Source organism: Enoplosus armatus, chromosome 18 (genome assembly GCF_043641665.1).
Source record: "Enoplosus armatus isolate fEnoArm2 chromosome 18, fEnoArm2.hap1, whole genome shotgun sequence".
Taxonomy (NCBI): Eukaryota; Metazoa; Chordata; class Actinopteri; order Centrarchiformes; family Enoplosidae; genus Enoplosus; species Enoplosus armatus.
In genome coordinates this window covers 12,648,029-12,668,812 of record NC_092197.1, presented here as the reverse complement: position 1 = coordinate 12,668,812, position 20,784 = coordinate 12,648,029, and the positions used below count along the sequence as shown (strand labels likewise).

Sequence of the window (20,784 nt, the reverse complement as noted above, 5' to 3'; positions counted from 1 at the left end):
ATGTTATAGCTGACAAGCTAGGCTACAAACATGCTGAGTTGCTACTGGTATTAACCTCCTGAAAGTAGACAAGTGTTTTCATGTCTCCTAGCAACAACAAACCGCTCTGACAAAAACTACATCTTTGTAGTCTATAAGTAATTAAATATAAAGGCTTTGCATGACCATGTTCCACTTGAAATCCATTTAGTGTCTTAAATAACAACAAAGCAACCGGGTTTGTATAGTTTTCCTCTGACTTTCTGCCTGATCCTGACATGATGTTCTATGCAAGAGCCCCAGATAAACATCCTTTTATCTCTCTGCCTCCCTCCCATGTCGCATCGACACACAGTTTCAGTACACCAAGCTACCAGTCAACACTCATGATTAATGATCTCAGCATGTGGTGTGTGTGTGAGTGGGTCCACGTTTATCTGGCTATGGAGAAGCACATAAAATAGAAGCAACATAAATGAGGAAATAATAGTCTTTGGAGTGTCTTTGTCCTTGGTTTACCTCCATAAAAATGTCAGCAGCTCACTTCTAACATCAAACAATGAATTTCACTGCTAATTTTAGCGGCAACACAAATTCATGCATCATGGTCTAAAAAGGAGCAAATATAACTTGGTACTAAAGATGAGCGACGTCTCTGTTACTTACTTTGATGAAGCGATCTTAAACACACTAATACACAAAGTACAGAGTCAGACATCTTTTCACCCTGAATGTCCTGTGCTGCCCACAATGGAGAGGTGTGGAGACAGTTAATGAGATTTAGACAGAACGAGTGGAAACATAAGAGAAACCATGTCCACCTCCAACTAAAGACAATCTGTCTGTCCCTCCTCCCTCCTTCAGCTCTTTCTGTAACTTTCCTATTAAAATGTTCCATATTTTTTTCCTATTATTTGCATATTTTACTTATTTCTATTCTCTACAGCCTACTGCTGTTCCTTCTGCTAATTACATTAAATGAAAACATTATGATCACACCATTATTTCACATGAATAGTTGCTGTTCCTTTGCTACCTTCTAAAAGTGATTCATTTCTCTTTTCTCTCTTTCTTTTAATGAAGTGGGAACTTTCTCTCAGTCTTCTGTTTGTGTATTTTACTATACTGCTATTAGAAGCATAACAAGAACACCTTCTAATAGAAGTAATATTACTTCTAGTACTCACAACTGTTGTAATTGTTGTATAAATATGTTTTTTGTTTTGTTTTGCGTTTTAGGCCATGTCTATACTAATGCAGATCAAATAAAAAAGTTCTTAATTTCTTAAAGTTTGCCATACAGATTTGAATTAAAAAATTACAAAAAAGCTTCAACCTTAGACCAGCAGCTCTACACAACGTCTGAAGAGTAGCTTTCTGCTGTTTTCAAAGTGTTGTTTGTTAGTTACAGAGGAATAAGGCTGAAGAGCAAAGTGTGTCCACCAATACATCAAGAAATCTCATGAGTAATGTTCCCGGTCCACACTGGAACACAAGAGCAGTGTTTTCTAATTCATTGACACTGAGCAACCAGCTCCTGTTTGATCTGTTGTCAGTGGTCAAACACTCAGCTTACTGAGGATAAAAGACAAAAATGGAAAAACATAAACTTTTGTTGTTTTTCAGAGGATTTTTAGTGCAAGGAGGGCAAAGAGTTCCTCTAAGTTTGTTCTGCTGTTTTTTCCTCATGTTCAAATCACTCATTTTGATGAAATAACACACAACGTTAATGCGCTGACACTGCAGATGGATGACACCGAGATGTCAGAGGAATTGAGATGTACAGCATGGTGTCACATTCACCATCTGCCCTTGTGTGACAGAGCATCTGGACCCGAGTGGGTCGGTTTCTGAACTTGTCACTGATGTCATTACTCCTGCAAGTGTTACAGAATCTCCCTCCATGTTTCCAATAGTTTTCCAAATGTTATTTTTCCTAATAACCCAAACTTGTTTATATTTGGGACAGAATGCTGCAGTAAACATACCAACTTGTATTCTAGGTTAGAAGTCTCCACTAAAGGACTCAATTTTCACATTTTGCAACCCAACTTCCAAAACCTTTCTTACAGTTTAGGTGCGAGTTTTCAACCAATGCAGTTAATCTAGGTGTGTCTGAGATCCACAATACCAGTAGATTTATCAGAGGTTTGTTAATCATCCATACGATCTTTTCAGTTTTGTCTAAGAATAAAAATCCGATTCACTATGGTTAGCAGTCATAATCTGGCCTTGGAATTGGGGCACTGTAGCAGGGCATCCAGTAAGCAGATCCTTTTGAAAGCTGCTGACGTCCTTGCACCTTCAAGTGCCACGTTGTGTCTCTTTGGCTTAGTCAGATTAGACACGGCTGTAAATATGCGACAACGGAGCTATAGCCAGAAACAAGCGCAAACGGCGCTCAAGCAAAACACACCCTGGCGGGGGGAGCGCTCCGTACCTCTGGATGACTTCTGCCGAATTCTGCTCCCTCTCTCTCCTTTTTCTCTGCACAAATCCCCGGAAAGCCCTGCCAGGACGTGGCACAGTATTAAAGGGATGAGAGGGGGAGAATGCTGGCGTAGCGAGGGGTAGGACAGAGCAGGGAGGCTGGTGCCAGGGCTTTTAGCTGCAGGGTGTATTTGGCTGTGAAGGGGAGGCTGTTGTAGGTAGGCAGCAGCAGCTAGCTTTGACTATAAAGACCACATCAAATCACATCACCAGCTCAAATCTCATTTTCTATTCACCCCTGCAACAAATGTGCCAGTCTGCATGTGATATAATCCATGGCGACACCGATCTTGTGACCTCAAGTGTCTGTTCAGTCGTTCCACTTGAGATGTAATTCTTCAAGGAATAGTTTGTTTTTGGGGAAATTTTAAAATTTTTGCTACTTTCCCAGAATCAGTCATGGATACTTGTTTTATATCTTTATGTGCAGTTTAAAGGTATGTTAAGATCTTAATTCAGCTCCTGGAGACCTGAGGGCTCAGCTCCACTCCAAGTGTACATTCTCCAACGCTGAAGGTTTTATACTAACTATTCACAGCCTGGCGTCTACTAGCAAGAGGTTGACAGAAAAGTTGTTGTGGAAGCCTGCCATTCATTATAATCAACCACTGTGAAACTTTGACACTTCAAAGTCCAGCATGAGCCCAGTTGTATCACTTTCTGCTAGCCAGAACATTTTCCAAGTACAAACGTGGTGTGAAATGCATCACTGTCAATGTGTGATTGTGTTTTCAACAGACTTAATTGTCATTAACCAGGAAAGGTGTGACCCAACAATCTCGTGAAGCTGATTAACATTTGTCCATAGCGGAGACGGAGCTAGAGATGGAGAATCTCCAACCATGCTGAGCATAATTGTTTGTGTGTTTGTGGGTACTTTGACTCTGGGTAAGTAGTGGACAGTAGCTTGTAAAATCCGCCCCAAAACAAAATGTCCTCTTAAAGGCTAAGACTGGCATTATCCTTTATTTTTCTTACTGTTAACAAATCCCATAAAAAGACCAAAACCAACAATGCATTAGTCCGTTTCTCAATACTTTCTGGCTTCACTGCCATTCTGTGCCACTCAGGCTCAAGCTCAGTTGTACAAACTGATCAACTCATCGTTGGTTTTGGTCTTGTCGTGATTTGTTGACAATAAGAAAAAACTTGAATATCACCAGCTTTATCCTTTTTATTTATTGTAAGAACATTAATTTAAGTCAGCAGCCAGAGGTTAGCTTGGTCAACATATAAAGAACTTGACAACGTTTAAAAGCAGCTTGGGTTAGTTGGGTTTAGTTAGGCAAGGTGTGATTGGAGCAGGGGTTGTGCAGTATGAAATGTCAAGGCTTAGCTTGGTTTAGGCATAACACACTATTATGTTAAGATTTATCTGATTGCTTAACCTCCTTCTCAGCTAGCCTACACACTCAGGAATCATTTGACAGAAGTTAGCGATTAAGTCGCAACAAATTTCATATTTATATTTATCTACCAAGGTTTTAGATGACTTATTGAATAAACTGAGTTCTTTTTAAACTACAGCTGATAAAATAGTTTAACCAGAAGGCACTCAGGATCACATGTTAGCACTATAAATACTTGTTCTTAACAAACATCTCCAGAGCCAATTGCCGCAGTCAGTTCCAAACACGTCTAAAGTCAGCCAGCCAGATTCAGTGATAATTGGCGACGACTGTGGAGCAGGATTAGGCCACTAACACGACTGCCACAAAAATCTTAAACGGCCAAACTCAACCTATTGCTGTGTCCCAAGTGAGGGCAGGTGTGTACCGAACTGACAGAACTGCTGGGTGGATGTGAGCTGGCAGGGTTTAGGTCAGCCAACTCACAGAGAGACATTTTCCTGACTTTAGCTTGGCAGAGTTGCTCAGCTGCCGTGGATTAAACTGGACTTTATCCCTGCTGTTGCATGAAAATCCTGTAACTCAATTTCCCCCCTTTTGGCTTTTTCACTTTAATTAAAAAAACATTATTTGTGCTGACTAGGCTTCTACCTTACAATCCATAACTGTCAATCAAAAGATAATTGATGATTCTTACAAAAACATAATTTTTCTGATGTGTGCTGTCTTGGTTAGTAAGGCCAGAATAACCCAAACAACAAAAAAGGTTTCAACTTGATACAGAGAATTACTCAGACCAACCTATCAACCCACCTACACACACACACACACACACACACACACACACACACACACACACACACACACACACACAGACCTCACCCAGCTCAAGGATGAAGGTTAAATGGTAGACATAAAAGTTAAGGAACAGCAGTTAAGAACAAGAGGTATTTAAGCTAAGAAAACATTGAAGCAAGCAGGGAAGTATACTCACGATATCCTGTTTGAGTGTCCAGTGATTAATTAGCATGCATGAACAGGAGAGAGAGAGGGAGAAAAACAGTTCAGGCACCAGTGAGTCTAAAAACAGAGAGGAAGAAGCATAATGAGACAGAGACATAAAGAGTGTGTCATAGTTGACCTCTATGAATAAAAAGTCAACTTGCAACACTGCATAACTACTGGTATGTGTTTATTTAATGGGCCAAATGAATAACCACTTATATATTGACTGAGCCTGCCTTTATGCTTTGAACATGGTCGAACAAGCATCTAATACAAGTTGAAAGTGCAAAAGATGCAAGAGATTTAACAAAAGATAGTTATAGTCAGGCAGAAAAACTAGTTTCTAGGTTTTGATATTTTGAAGTGGTTGTGACTGTTGAGATATCTTTTTAGAGCTACAGGTGATCTGAAGACCGAATGTCAGTTCGCAATCATACTCAAACAGATGCTAACAAGCACTTGTTCACAGATACTCTTTGTTTTTTGTTTCGACTTACTTTAGAAGAACTCACTGTTGTAGCCCATATACCTCACATTACTGTGCACATTTTTAGCCATGCTAGCAGCATGCTTCTGGGGATGGCAATGCCAGTCTGTTGGTCGACCCATCACTTGATTTCAGTCTGGTCCAGACTGAAATGTCTCAACAGCTATCGAATGGATTGCCTTAAAATGTAGTACAGATGATGCCAGAGGATGAATCCTACTGACTTCAGTGATGCCCTCACTTTTCCTCTAGCGCCATCATGAGATTTACATTCGCCTCAGCTTTACTTTATGTTTAGTGCTTCTGTAATTAGCAAATGGTAGTATGTGAACGCACTAAACTAATTTTGCAAACACGGTAAACATTATGCGTGGTACACAGTCACATATATTAGCATTGTCATTGTGACCATGTCAGCATATTAATGCAAGCACTTAGCTCAAAACATGGCTGTGTAGTATGGCTGTAGACTATTTGTTATTTTAGGTTAATTTATTAGATTTAAGGGAATCATTGTTTTCTTTCAGCACGTTATGAAACATAAACTCGCAGTCAACAATTTATCGCCTTTTCTTTTAATCGCCTTTATTTATTGAAATCTAAATCTAAAAGATCAACAATCAAACTTGGATAAAAAGTGGATATTCACTTTGATGGATTGTCCTCCTTGAGCAGGCTTTAAGGGTCTGCAAGCTGAATTTTATAGCTTACTGCAATGAAAATCAATAGCAGCCTGGAAGGTAGGAAATCAATCTAAAAACCTATAGCATGCTTTGGAAAATGGTTTGCGGTAATGTAAAGCATGCAATTTACCCACTGGGGATCAATAAAGGTTTCTCTGTTAGAGGTTTATCTTAATTTTTAGTTAATGGCCTAAAACATGCAAAAGTATTAACTCTGGTTGTCAACACACCAGCCTGACCTTTCAGACAGAAGATACATATATATATATGCTTGAAGGTTGGACACTCACGCCTGCATGGTTGTTGTAGCAGTTTGAAAGCTGAACATATTTTCCTTGGGGAACCAGTTAGTGTCCTCTGCAATTAGAGAGAAAAATTATGATTCCAGGGTTAAGTGAAAAAAAGGTGCCACACTGGCAAATGTTGTAGTAAATATATTGGAAATATGAAAGCACAAAATCGGCGACAGCACCAGCACTTCACAGTCCACCACTCCACAAACGGAGAGAGGGAGACACACAGAAGGAGACAGCAAAGGAGAGAGACGGGGAGACGAAGAGTCAGAAATACAGACCACCACGTCACATCCAACATCAAACCCTCAACTACCCACCAGACCTGAGAAGAAATAGATTTGAAAAAGTGTGTTGAAAAAATTTAATGTAATACTAGCTCATTTCATTCATCCAAACCAATGTCTAAACTGTGTGTGATTGATGTCATTAGGATGATTTCTCCCAGTAAAATAACTTAAAACTGTTATTCTTTACTAAAGTGTTAAGTGTGATTTGTTACTTCACTGAAATGGTCCTAAAACATCCATGAAGTCTGTAATTATTACTTAATTACTACTAAAATATAATTAAACTGTCACAAACACTAGACTAGAAGTTTAAATGGATCCTTCATTTTTAACTAAAGAAATGCATTCAGGCAAAGGTAAACATAACAAGAACACCTTCCAATAGGATGCAATCCAACACAATTACCCCTCAAGAAAAACTACTGTACTTTTGTGAAGCTTATAATATTACATTTCTGTTGAGACTGGTGGTGTTGTTTCAACTCTACAGTCGTTTTTGAAGTGAAGCATGTGGTGTTTTACTGTTAACAGTCTGTCAGTCGGTGCTGGTGAGAGTTTTCCTACGTTCTGGCATTTGTTATCATGATTTTCACAATAGTTGTTCTTGCCTCATTGCATATATTTGCAGAGACTCAAAAATGGACAATATATTCTCAACAAAAATCAAACATTTTTAGCTTCATAGGGGAAGTATATTATTAGGTGTTCCTGTTATTTTGCCCATAGGCTATATACATTTCAAATTAAAATAATCACTTAGGCAAAATCAAGGAGGTAACTACTAACTTAAAAAAATGCCCTCATGTTCACTGTGTGTATTTACATTGCAAGTGATTTGAAATTAGTCAAATGCTATTTCACCTCTTGTCCAAAACCAAACCCACCAATCCTAGCTACAGGGTCTTGTGAAGAGACCCTGACCCCCCTCCTGCCCTCGTTTGGAATTCAGTGCCTCTCCCTTCCTCTGTGTCCTCCGCCCTCTCACCTCTCTCCAGCCCAGTCATCCGGTCCACACTCCACATCCGCTCTAGGCGTCGGTGCTGCTTGCCTGCCTCTCGGGACGCGCTCTCCAGGTCCAGGGAACCCTGGCTCCGTGAGGGGGCGCCGCTGCAGGAGTCACAGGCCAGCCCACTGCACTCTGCCTCCCCTTTTCCACCCTCGCCCCAGCTGCGGATGTTGTGGGCACTGACAGAGGTTTGCAGTGGGGGTTGGGACAGGTGGTGGTGATGGCTATGGTGGTGTGATACATGGGAGTGGGATCCGGTGACGGTTAAAGACTGCTGCTGGTTGCTACTGCTGCCTCCACTTGCCCCGCTACTTCCTCCACTGCTGGAGGGTGCATTGGGGCCCGAGATGGTGTGGTGGTGGTGGTTCCCGTGGGGATGGTTACCACGGTGATGGTGGCTGCCACCACGGCCGCTACTGGCATGGTGATACTGGGTTGGAGACGAAGAGGTGGAGGAAGGGGAAGTGGAGGGCTGGATCAAGCCACCTCTGGATCCCACCCCGCCACTCCCAGACTTCTCCTTCAGGACGTCCAGTTCTAGGCTCTCCTTGCTGCCCCGGCCGCTGCTCATCAGCATACCGCGCTGGGTGGTGATGGTGTACACGCGGGCAGGCTGCAGGGTGCACTCGACACACTTCTGCTGGTCTTCCTCCGCTGAGAAGCTGCGCTCAAGGGACAGCCGCGTTGGCTTGGTAGAGATGGTGATGGAAGGGGGAGGTGGCTGGACAGTGCCCAGCGGGGGCTTTACCAGGCTGGGCTCCCGGTTGTCCTTGCAGTCCTTGGTGGTGTTGGAACAGGGATGGTTGTTGTTGTTGGGGCCAATTGTGTCACTTGGCGACTCTGGGTCGGGACCCACCAAGGTTTCACACAGAAGATGAGCTAGTATGATGGTGAAAAAGACAAATATGAGTGTTAAAGAATGAGAAAACGCCAAGCTGCTAAAGAGCAAGGAGAAGAGAGAAAGGGGGGAAAAAGAAGAGGACAAGCTGAGGATGACACAGAGGACAATATCATCATCGTTCTTCCGTTATCAGCTGTTGTAGTGATACACTAATGATCGCAGCGTGACGTTTCAACAGAGGATGAGGTGAAGCAGGTGGAGGAGGGATTAAAGACCACAAAGGGATAAGCGGAGCAGGATGGAGGGATGGGAAAAACGGCAGGATGGCAGAGACGCTGACCTGATCCGTTTCGGTTTTCAGGGTGTGTGTGGGACAGGTACTCTCCAAATGCTCGCGCTGCTCTGTGGGGACACACACACATACACACACATGACACACATAAAGACATTAATTTGTGGGTGGAAAGGAGGGGTGAGCGAGAAAGGAGAGGAAATGGAAGGGTAGAGAGGAGAGAAGGGCAAGGGAATTGTAAATTATAAACCTAATTGCCTTCTTTTGTAGGCTTGTGCCACCCACAGATTAAGATGCAGCTGTTTTATCTCCACACTTCAGGCAGCCTCAGACTGAAAGAGAGACAGAGTATGAGACAGCCGGAGGAGATAGAGTGAAGGATTGTTTGACTTAATTTCTTAGTATGACCTCAGTTTGCGTTGGTGGATGTAATTGCAGCTGGCAGACCATAAGTGCGTTTGTTTTTTTGTTTCATACACACAGAATGTATGTGTGGAAGTGTATATACTGTATCTTTGTGTCAAGAAAAATACTTAACCTCGACAGCAACTGAAGAAGATTGCTTGGAGATGTGCTGAAAATGGATGATGTGAGCTCCATAACCAGGGCGCTGCATCTGGTGCTTAGCTCCGTTTTTACTCTTGGTCTTTCTTTTACTCACACACAGAAATACAGACATCCATTCAGCCACATATACTGTAGCTAAAACTCAATATCATAGAGGGCTTCAGCTTTTAATAAAATAGCCCCCCAGGTCTCGCAGTTGAATGACACTGACCTCCTAATGTTCCTCTAGTCCGTGTGTGACAGGAGTGGAAAATGAGCAAAGACAGGCGGTTAAAAGAAAGACAGATAAGTCTGAAGATGTGCTTTCAATGTCAGTCTGGGTACTGACTGAGAGGAAATGTGCCGCAGCAATAAGTATTAGGAATAACGATTCATGAGAGTAATTAGAATGAGAGGAGAGGAAAGGAGAGAATGTGAGTAACTAATACTATTAGCTATTAATATTCATGTATTCCTATAGCAAGGATCATGATGAGATTCTCCAATTGACTGAGAGAGATTGTGCCTTACTGCACTGGTCACTTTGTGAGACTCAATACTTTCACTCCACTACTTTTCAGAAGAAATACAGCAGCTTTTATCTGTTATTTAACAGCAGACTCCTGCTATAGTTTAAACTACCTATCAGCATATGAAGGAAGACCTTGTGCAGCCAACACCACCGTTATTCAGAATGAATTAATTCTATTTTCAGTATGTGCATCCTCTATACTTTTTTTAAACATTGAGAAAACTCACTGTATGCAAACTGACTAACACAGAGGTTTCAATTATTTATTTGAAAAGCATTATGCATCATTTATTAAGTTGATATCGATGGGATCCTGAATAACAACCTGATGTGTTCACAGCTGCAGTTACCACTATCTAAGGGCTAAGTAACTGTTTACATCCTTCAGTACATTCAGGAAAATGGCCTGTTCTCCTAATGCAACTAATGTCAGAAGTGACTGCTGACACACACACACACACACACACACACACGCACACAGCTGTGCAGAAGAATCCCCCATACAGGGGTGTACGCCTCCTCCCTGGCAAGCTCTGTCAATTATTAAAGCCTGTCCAACACAGCAGGCACACACACAAACACACTTGCACACAGGAAGAGCAGGAGTGCAGTGAAAAAAATACTTTTTTCAAACATTTTTCTGATGCCACCCCCCCGTCTCTCTCCTCCTTCTCTTCTCTAAAGCAGGATTCCTCTAGAGAGAAGTCACAAGTGGCCTTATGTTACGAGCCAATCGTCTTTTAAATACACACCTTTGAAACAAAACATAGTCCTTCCCAATGCAACAGTAAGTTAAGGCCAAGTCAAGAGATCAAATTTGACCTTTCAACAGCAGCACAGTTATAATGTCAAATGCCAAATCAAAAACCAGAGGAGTTCCTATAAATGGAACTATGGCTTTATTATTCAAGTTACTTCATCAAAACCTGCCATATTACCTGACTAGAAAGTAAAAAAATCTGGACTTTAGCCTGTTGTGGGAAACTCTGAGGTCCTTACAGAGTAATTACAGAGCATAACACCTGCTTCTTTACCAGTATGAAGGTTGTTGTGGAGACCTTTTGAGAGCTCAACCAAACCAGTGTTGAAGATGGTGTGGACCCCTATTTGAACAAAAATGACACTGTATTACAGTATTGGATAAGATACTGTATGTGACATTTTTGCACACAGGCTCACATGCAGGATAAATCAACAGTAGGCCCCTGTAGGGAACAAATTACCTATGGGCCCCGTTGCCCAGTCATTCTTACAACTCTCTGTGTATTGTGTATGTAACATGTTGCCTTTAGGGTCCATCAAGTACAGTGGACACAGCAGACTACACATAGTGGCTTCATGCTGTATTTTGCCTGCAGCCCCAGAAACCAACCAGCACTCTTATGCTTTGCTGTGGGCCATTTAGTTTGTGGTAATTTGATTAAACACAAATTACCATGTAAGAATATAAACTGAACTAAAGGTTTTAAAACCAGACTAGACTCTAGCAGACGGCGCCTCAAGATTAGGAAGTAAAGCAGGCGTCACCTTTTAGGGTTATAATCCTTGAGATTGTGTGCATGTGTGCGTGTGTGTGTGTGTGAGTCAGTCTCTCTATAATATGTTCAAGGGCAAAAGAAAAGAAAGGAGAGAGAAAAAAGCGACATAAGACATGTATGTGTCTGCATGTGGTGATATAACAAGCAACCAGTGCTGTTAAGGAGAGTTGTGATGAATGTAGTCTATGCTCTAATCAGCAGGTGTCCCTCTGAAGCTCTTAGACATTTTCATTTTGCCCTCCTGTTTTATTATTCAACAGGCCGGGCACTCTGATTAGAATCAGCAAACAATGGTGCAAGAGACTCGCAGCATCCATTATACATGAGAGGAAACCGAGTTGGAAACGGATGGAGAAAAAAAATGCCTCTCAATCCATCTATTAAACAAACCGTCTCTCTGTGTTCTCTCGTATCATGGTTTTGCACCCACTCCATATATGACACGTGAGCACAAACACATCAGGGACACCGGTGCCTGAGGTGGCAGGGGAGAGATACTACTAAGCACAGGTGAAAAATGGAGCAGGAGGAGAAGTTAGAGAAGGAGAACGAAGAGGAAGAGCCTGAGAGGCAGATATGAAATTCGTCCTGCATGCTCTCAGACATGTGACAGGGGTTTGGGGGGAAAGAAACGAGTTAGGGAGGGGAGTTTCTGAGGAGGAGGGACGGGATTACAGCAGAGAGGAAGAGGAGAGTGTACAGAGGAAAATGGGGGCATATTAAAAATGAAAGGTGGAGTAAACTTGAGGAAACGGAGGCAGACAGAGAACGCTCAGTTGGAACAATGAGGACCAAAGGGATAAAACTAACTACAGGGGACAACTGCATCTTCGAAAATTAAGTAAACCCTAAAATCCTTTCACTCATTCAACCTCTTAAGGGGCATTTACAAGCCCATTAAGTATGATGTGAACTGTATGCTGGCAAACAGACAGTGACAAAGATGGCACAGGTTCAATGTCCTGGATTCAGATCAGGTCAGATTAGATATTCTGACAGTGATGGAGAGCTTGAGATTGGCTGCGTGAAAGTGAAATCTTTAGCCTTTAACAATCTCAAGGTTTGGATGACCATTTAGAGCTTTCTATCACAGCTCATGATCTTCCTCGGCAGAGTCTGACCAGCTGACATGGAATTGTAGATGTTCAAATTTCTAACTTTGTTTCCATGTAATTCACTACAGTATGAATATTAACTTTCCTGCTCCATGTTGGCATGTTCATGAGCTTACGGGAAACGGGAGTTGGCAACCAAAGAGTGAATTTTTACACCCATACTGTGCCGTGCCTTGTACCTGTATTATTATTATTATTAATTTCTACAGAGTGCTAGCGTTTAATGCAAGAATTGACCAAAGTCACATTATCCATTTCACAACGTCCATATTTGCTTTGTTGTTTGTCTTACCTGAAGGTTAGATCTCTTGACAACATCACTGGTGAATGCAATGCTTTCAGCTGCCAACTCAGATGTCACAGTCTCCTTGAGAAACACAACCGGCAGTTTTGGAAAAGTTCCCGCTCTCTACTACCCAACAAGTCTCCAAATTAAATGACAAAATACCTTGTTCGTAAGCACCCTCCACAATGACACACGAAAGCATTTTCTCATCTGACTCCTCTATCTGCCGGACAACATAATGTGTCTGTGTCTTCCAAAACCCTTATAAATCACTGTTGGGATACAGATCAGTGTTAAGATTTGACAAAGATTTTGGCACAAAAAAAATTTGTTATTGGTCTTGATTTGGGTTCAAATTACTACTTCATTGTGGTTGCATATAAGGTTTGTTGTCATGGTCACAATAATAACTACATGGTTAAGGTCAGTCAGTGATCGTGGTTGTGGTTAAAAGACACCAACATTGAGTCAGTGGGGAAACAAAACCCACCCAACTACCCTGACTTCCTCTGTATGCAGATAAGGTTAACGTCACCTGACTTTCTTATTTTTCTCTTGACAGACAAAAGTCATACTTTAAAACTTTAACAAAAACATATGCCGTTTTTGGTCATTTGCTGAAACGACTGATGGTGTTGTCTTTCTTTGGAGGACAGTCTCCAACTAGGATGCTATATGGTCCAATGTCTTGAACAGAACTCAACTCCAAGAGTAGCTCTTATTCTGTTATGTAAACTACTGTGGGTACAATGTGAAACCCTGAAGTTCCAGCTTAATGTTCCCTCTGAGTAAGCGAGTGAGAGTGAATATGAGCATATTTTGCCTTTTGTCTGGGTCTACAGTTCAGCAGTACTCCAGTGTACTTTCACTAGCTGAGTGAGTCAGACACAATTAAACACACTCCACTCCTTCTTGAACACTTTCTGCCACAAACTCCACTAACCACTTTGGAGACGCATAAAAGGATTCTCAACAAGAGATAGATGCACCTCAGCACTTCAACTAGATACTTGACAGATGGGAACATCACAAAACTGTAAACATGCCCTTTTTCTTTTGTGTTAAGTTTGTGCTTACTAATGGCAGCAGATGGTATTATTCATGACTTATTCCAGTGTTACTTTATCCCCTTCTTATTTTACTTTTTTCTCCAATTCTCCTGTTTTTTTATGGTGCTTTTACGCATAAGTTTCCAGGTTGGGGTTGCCCTGAGTGTGAAATGCCCACCCACATTTAGATATGCGCCTTGCTTTTTCCTCTTAAGGTAAAGGCAATATGTAGATTGTAGGTAAAGTCAATGCATTTAGGATAATTAAGAAAGGTAGATTATTTGGAACGGAGAAAAATATCTTAACCCATATATGACAAATAGGTAAGAATGCTTTTTTGTATTGTTGTCACAGTTCAATTCACAGTGCCCACATTAATTATTTAATCTCTTCTGTTCTACCCTTGCATCTGGAGAAAAGTTAAATATATTATATGAGTAAAACACATAAGTAGAACATGGAAATGGCACAGATAGCAATCTATACAAATCCCACGTCTCAAAAAGAGCTGACTATGACCCTTGTCGCATCTTACCCACCTTCTCAATCACCAGATCTATACTGCATCAAATAATAACAATAATGGGCATCAAGTTAAAAAAAGAAAATCAATGATCAATTGAACAATTTGACCAACATATCATCTCCATGGCTACAAACTAGACCCTGAAGACTCACAGGAGATTAAAGAGCTAACAGGTACTTGTAGAGAGGCACATGTTATAATGCTGCTACATGCAGTATTTCACTCCATTATTGACCCCTATCTAATCATCTCATGCCTTTTCCCTGTGGATGCTGCTGCCGTTTAACACTGTGACCATATATCTTTAGAGGACAAGCGGCTCATCGCTAAAAACAGGCCATCACACGCCTGGCAGCATTCCCATTGGTCTGAATATCATTAGAGCGGATGTCTCCTCGGCCGTCTCTCCACTGTAAACAATGGGCTGCCAAGCAAAGAGATTCCTCACTCTTAATGCTCCTTAATCGAATCCACCTCTCAGATGGCCTAATTGAATTGGATCTCCTACAAACACACACACACATGGAGGAGCATACACACACATAAATGCGCAGCGGAGGTGATGTGAACCTGTTGAGAGGCTTGTTGCTCGTGTTGAAGGCCGAAGGGAGTTGGAAATGTTAATTGCAGTCTTGAAAGTGTGGTGCATTGTGGGACATGTGGGCAAGCACCTGATCGGGGAGCTGATTTAAATGTCAGTATACTAATGGGTTACCCCGACCGCACACAGAGCTGAATGATGCAACTGATTCACACACTAACAAACGACACTCTTCTGCTTCTCTATAGTAGCCTACACATGGTTAACATTCATTGTTTTAAGTCGATAATATGCTTTTTCACAGCAGACATTTTGATTTTACATAGTATGAAGAGCACAGGTGTCACTAATAACATTAATGTATTCAAGTGTCCCAGTAAGTCATGACAGTGAGCCAGCATGAACAATACCAGGACCCTTAAACTGAAGCAGCTAAATGGAATTCAGCCATTGTTAATTTTATTATTTCCACCTGTGCTTTTCCTACTGTGACATGTCATGTATAAAAAAAAAACAATGGTAATAAAAAGAATAATAATAAAAATAATTATAATTAAAAAGAGAGAGAGAGAAAGAAAGAAAAAAAATAGTAAATTTAAAAGAAAGATGTCATAAATACTGTGCACAGTACAGTCTGCCAAAAAAAAATGCCTAGGCCGTCCAACTTGACAGTCCATTCTTGCCCTTGGAAACTGACAAAACAATCTTCACTCAGTGTCCACTTACTACCCTTTCCACTGTATCACAAGGTCTTCATCAGCAAATTAAGCTTGCTCAGTTGTCACTCAACTGCAGAAAAAGTTTGAACGTCTACATCTCTGTGACAACTGGGAAAACTTGGGTTGAGATTGTTTTGTCAAAGAATAAATACAAAATACAATTATGCACAATAGCAGACAGACAGACAGACAGACAGACAGTCGCACAACACTGCTGGAGCCCTAATCATTCTTCAGACTGTAATTAATAAAATCTGCCTCCTACAGCATATTTATGACTTAGAAGTACACTGTCTGATAGAGCAAAGGGGGAAGGAAAGAGATGGGGAGATGGAGATGGTGTATATATTTTAGTAGTAAAAAAGGAATGAAGCAAGCTTTTGGCAAAGAATGACCAGATTCTCAGACCTTAAGAGGTTTCCCTCTGTTGAGCTCTGTTGTTTCAAAAAACAATTATGTAACAGCCTTCGACCCCATGAACAGAGTGACTGCAGGCCAACAGCAAAGGCCTAAATAAACTAAGACACAATATTTCATTTGCATTTTCATCCATCCGTAAAAAACCATCCTTTCATCTTTCACGCCATCTTTATCCTTCACACCCCCACAGCTCTGTGAGCGCCGTTGTCCGATGCCCTTCAGCCGAACCACAGCATTCCTCTCCAGCTGATAGAAGATCAAAGCATTTGCTTTTTCACTCAATGTCGCAGAATTCTGGTGTGTAAATTGGAGGTAATCTCTCCTCTCTCTCTCTTTTTCCCCCCCTTCCTCGCTTTCAGTCGCTCACTACTTCTCATGAGCTGCTAGAGGGGAGAGTGTGACCTGTTTCATAACCAGCAAGCCATGAACATGCATAAGATGACAGTGGCACAGATGAGCACCGGGTACAAGGAGCAGGTGTCTCTTTAGTGTTTCTTATGTATTGTTTGTATGTATTCCTATGAATGTGGTCATTCATTCTTGTGTTGTGTCTGCTAACAAGTCCTCATACCTCAATGACAGCATGGGTCATCTCTGTGTTTTCCAAAATGAACTTTTTCTGATCGGTAGGACAAAGACGCACCAGAGGTAATTTTTAGAGGCATGGCTCTAGGGATTGCAATGTCGGTCTTCTTGGTTGAAGTTAAAGAAAAATAATCTTTATGGTTGAGGGTGGAAAAACATTGTCTTCATGGTTAAAAGAAACCAACACTGACTGTTGATAGGAAACAGGATGCAAACCCTGGTCCCCCATGTAGAAGTCAGATGCTTTTTATGCCCAGTTCTACAAATATTTAGACCTTTTGTCGCAGTATAAGATCATCAAGCTATTTCCTACTTTGCCACTGAACATTGAGTGAACGTGATAGTATGAACAGACCAATGTATTTTTTTGTTTGTTTTGGGAGAGGGCAGCCTTTATTTGCACAACCACAAGAGGGCAGTCAGGAAAATGTACAGTAAATATGAGTTGTTTTCAGCCATTTGAATAGACGACCACTACTGTCTTCACAGTGTGCAGTGCAGATTCATCGCTACTTCAGATAACTGAAGCGTAACAAACTCAAGACTATGCCGTGGCCTCCACAAACAGCTTGGCCTATTCAATAAATGTTTCATATACTTCTGTCAGACTGGTGTTTATGCAAAAGATGCACAGATTACAAAAGCCCCGAGGAATGATAAATGATAAATGTACTGTGTGGATTTGTGTGTATACAGTATGAGGAATGTGTTTGCATACTTGTGTGAGTCAGTCCGAAATGTACACCTGCAGAGTGAGAACATCTCTTTAAGGTGCTATTTTAGCATTAGGACTTGGGTTTAGTTAGGATTTGGTTTAAATTAAGTCGGGCACAGTGTTTGATAGTTACTGCTGATACTAGGATTATAGTGGGTTAATGTTATGCATGTAGTGCTAATGGTTATGGACACAAAACAGGGAGTGAATAAAGTGAGGGGTTGTCATGATCCAAAAGAGTGTGTGGAGTTAATATTTGGATGAGTTGGCAAAGGATGATGACTCAGATTTATAGACACACACACACCTGCTGTCATTTGCCTGTTAGATTCTGAATGCATGAGAAAATGTGTGTGTGTGTCTTTATGCGTGCAGTATATGCAAAAGAGAGAAGGCAAAAGAAAGGAATTAAAATGAGACATACAGCAGCATCATCAGGAGGTTGCACTGGCAGAGAGGCGTTGTGAGGTGTGTGTGTGTGTGTGTGTGTGTGTATGTGTGTATGTGTGTGTGTGTGTGTGTGTGCGCACCTGAGTCTAGCTACTAGCTACAGTGTTTTATAAGCTGGTGTGAAAGCTGAGATGACTGGACACTAGCTGTAGTTGCAGATAGCACCTAGCCTCACCCACCATACAGGAGCATGCAGGAACATGGATGTATGCCATATGGTACTCAGGAGGTACACAGAGAGACATATTAACCTGTCTGACCTGCTCTAATCCAAAAGTTATTTAACAATAAACATAAAAGTCTGTTTTCCTCATGAGTTGCAACCAAATAGCAGTCAACAGACCTTTTTTTTAATAAAAAAGAGCTGTCTGGCCTTGTAGCAACAAAAACAGAGAGGGAAGAAAAAGTCTTAAATCCCAAAAAGCAGATAATCCCAGTTGTGTCCAGATGTTTCACTGAAGGACACTGTTGTGCATTCAGATGCTCAGTCTTTCTGTTGCCAGCGTGTATTGTGGCATGACACACGGCACAAGATCAGCACAAAATGCAGTGAATGTATGGAAGTGCAAAACGGATCCTTGAAAATAAAATGAAAAAAGAAATTGTGTATTCAGAGGTAAAATTCTTTAACATGAACATATGCTGCTACATAAATGGCTGTATTGGGGGGAAAAGTCCATAGATCTGACGCTGTAACATTAAACATCTGCAGAGAAGATTCAGAGTCCAGCCTGCCCTTCAGACAGAGCGGAGAAGAGAAGCAAGCAGATGTAGATTAAACGGAGAGAGCAGTGTATGCTCACACATGACTGACTGTATGCATGTTTGTGAGTGAGTGAGGTGGTGAGAAACCACTTTTGAGTGTTTGCTTCCACATTCATGGGGTCATGTGCAGGTAAAAGGCTGATCAATATTGGATGTGGTTCAGCTGTATTTCTCATCTAAGGGAGGCAAGGTTCATCCTGCCATTAACTCTGAACAATTAAAGTGAAGTGTGTGTGTGTGTGTGTGAAAGAGAGAGGGGAGCAGAGTATGATATAAGAGTATAAATAGCTAAATATGTGCATGTATTTTGAGTGTGTGTGTGTGTAGGAGGGGATCATCCTCAATAGTTAGCAGGTATGTCAGTAGCTCCATTGAAGACATGAAGGAAAAAAAGACAGGACTCTCTCTCTCTCTATCTCTCCCTCACACACACACACACACACACACACACACACACACACACACACACACACACACACACTCCTACAGTAGACTACCTGCTCAAGACACCCTCTGTAGTCACTTGCCATTGTGTATGAGCATCACATTGCCATCTTCCTTTCAAGGTGGCACACACAGACACACTGCAATGCATGCAGACGAAGGCTCACACACAGGCTGTGTAATGTAAGTAACAGACATACACACTCTGAGAGAATGACGTAATAGCACATCAGCCCACATCTGTGGATGTTGGGAGTCTGCACAAGTCAAGGTCATTCATTGACTGAATTAAAATCACACACCGGGGCCTGCTGCCAGGCCACAGCTGAGGCACAGAAATGCTGAATTTGTATTCTGATCTCACTCCACATCGCAGCTTGGTGTCCAGCACTTCATGTGTGTGTGTGTGTGTGTGTGTGTGTGTGTGTGTGTGTGTGTGTGAGACATATGAACACAGTCACACGTGCTTTTCGGCAAACCGCAGCTTCATCTCAGACACGCAGCCAGGCAGCACAGGATGGAGATGGCTGTTACTTTGCCTGCATGGTGCTATAACAGCTGGATGCGGACCTGGGCATCATAATAAATCCATACAGTGAACATGTCTTAAGAGTCGCTAACAGCTTTGAACAGGTCGGACTGAGGAGTCCCACTGCTTTTCCAGGCTGAACAAATTAACAGCGCTGCCCTCTGTGACCGGTCCAATAACTGACCGTGATTGGTGATCACTGCAAACGACCGAATCGATTGCGGTCATTGATTAATTGACAGCTGGATCATTTGCCCGCCGGGGCGTGAAGGCAGCAGCTTCATCGCTGCGCTGTCTGCTCGGGTCGTTGCGGCCAGACAGAAAGCCGTTTTTGTTTAAATTACCATAAAAATCCGATGGCAGGCTATTGTTACTGCAGGTGATAGTCTATTCTAGGTGATGGCAAACTGAGAAAATGTATCGGGGTTACTGTGAGTCACAGCAGCCCTCGCTTTGCCTCTGCATGACTTTCATTACACAATGATGCTTCATTCACAACATCAGTAGAAGCTGCGACGCGCCAGGGGCAAATATCCTCTTCCAGCCAATTTAGTCCTGATAAAACACACTCTCAGGGATTTATAGAGCAACCTGCCCTGTAGGTAGGCTACATGCGCTCACTGCAGGTGCAGTTTGGAGAGGATAAAGGGCAATTTAAGCGCACGTTTGCTCAGCCGCACGCCCCGGGCTAGACGGGACAGTCGGCAGACGTGCGGAAAGCGCACAGAGCCTCTCTGCGCATTACGAAGCAGGGCTAGCTGTGCCCGGGATAGCGCAGTGGTGATTCAACATGGTCACACATGGTAACTTCGCTTGGGTCTCACCTGAAGGCTAAAAATACCTGTCAAGTCTTCCTGAGGCTGCTATATAAAATGGGCACACATGCGGAGAGCTCCGGGTGTCACTCACCTAACTTTTGCTGCCACAGAAGATATCGCATCGTTTCTTAAATTCTTCCTTTTGGACACGGCAGTTCCCATGCTGACATGGAAACGACGCAGGCAGGAAAACAGTTCATTCCAAAGACTCTTAAGGACGGAGGAACGCGACAATGAAAACAGTCTAAATACCCGCAGAAAAAAGTTGAAGGGAAATCCGGGAGCAGATATGTCTCGCGCGCGTCTGCAGAGCAAAGGATGCACACACAAAACCCCAGGAACGCCAGCCTCTCTCTCTCTCTCTCTCTCTCTCTCTCTCTCTCTCTCTCTCTCTCTCTCTCTCTCTCTCTCTCTCTCTCTCTCTCTCTCTCTCTCACTGTCTCTCACTGTCTCTCTCTCCCTCTCTCTCTCTCTCACTGTCTCTCTCTCAC

At 42.2% G+C, this 20,784-nt stretch overlaps 1 protein-coding gene across 1 annotated transcript in view; it reads right to left on the bottom strand.

Moving 5' to 3' along the window:
• Nucleotides 1-20,455, bottom strand: part of nsmfa (NMDA receptor synaptonuclear signaling and neuronal migration factor a) — a 37,298-nt gene extending 16,843 nt beyond the window's left edge. Inside the window, 5 exon segments of the mRNA XM_070924911.1 lie at nucleotides 2,420-2,488; nucleotides 6,278-6,350; nucleotides 7,562-8,461; nucleotides 8,764-8,825; nucleotides 20,385-20,455. Of these exon segments, the coding sequence (XP_070781012.1) occupies nucleotides 2,420-2,488; nucleotides 6,278-6,350; nucleotides 7,562-8,461; nucleotides 8,764-8,825; nucleotides 20,385-20,455 (1,175 nt within the window).
• Between the last annotated feature and the right edge of the window lie 329 nt (nucleotides 20,456-20,784).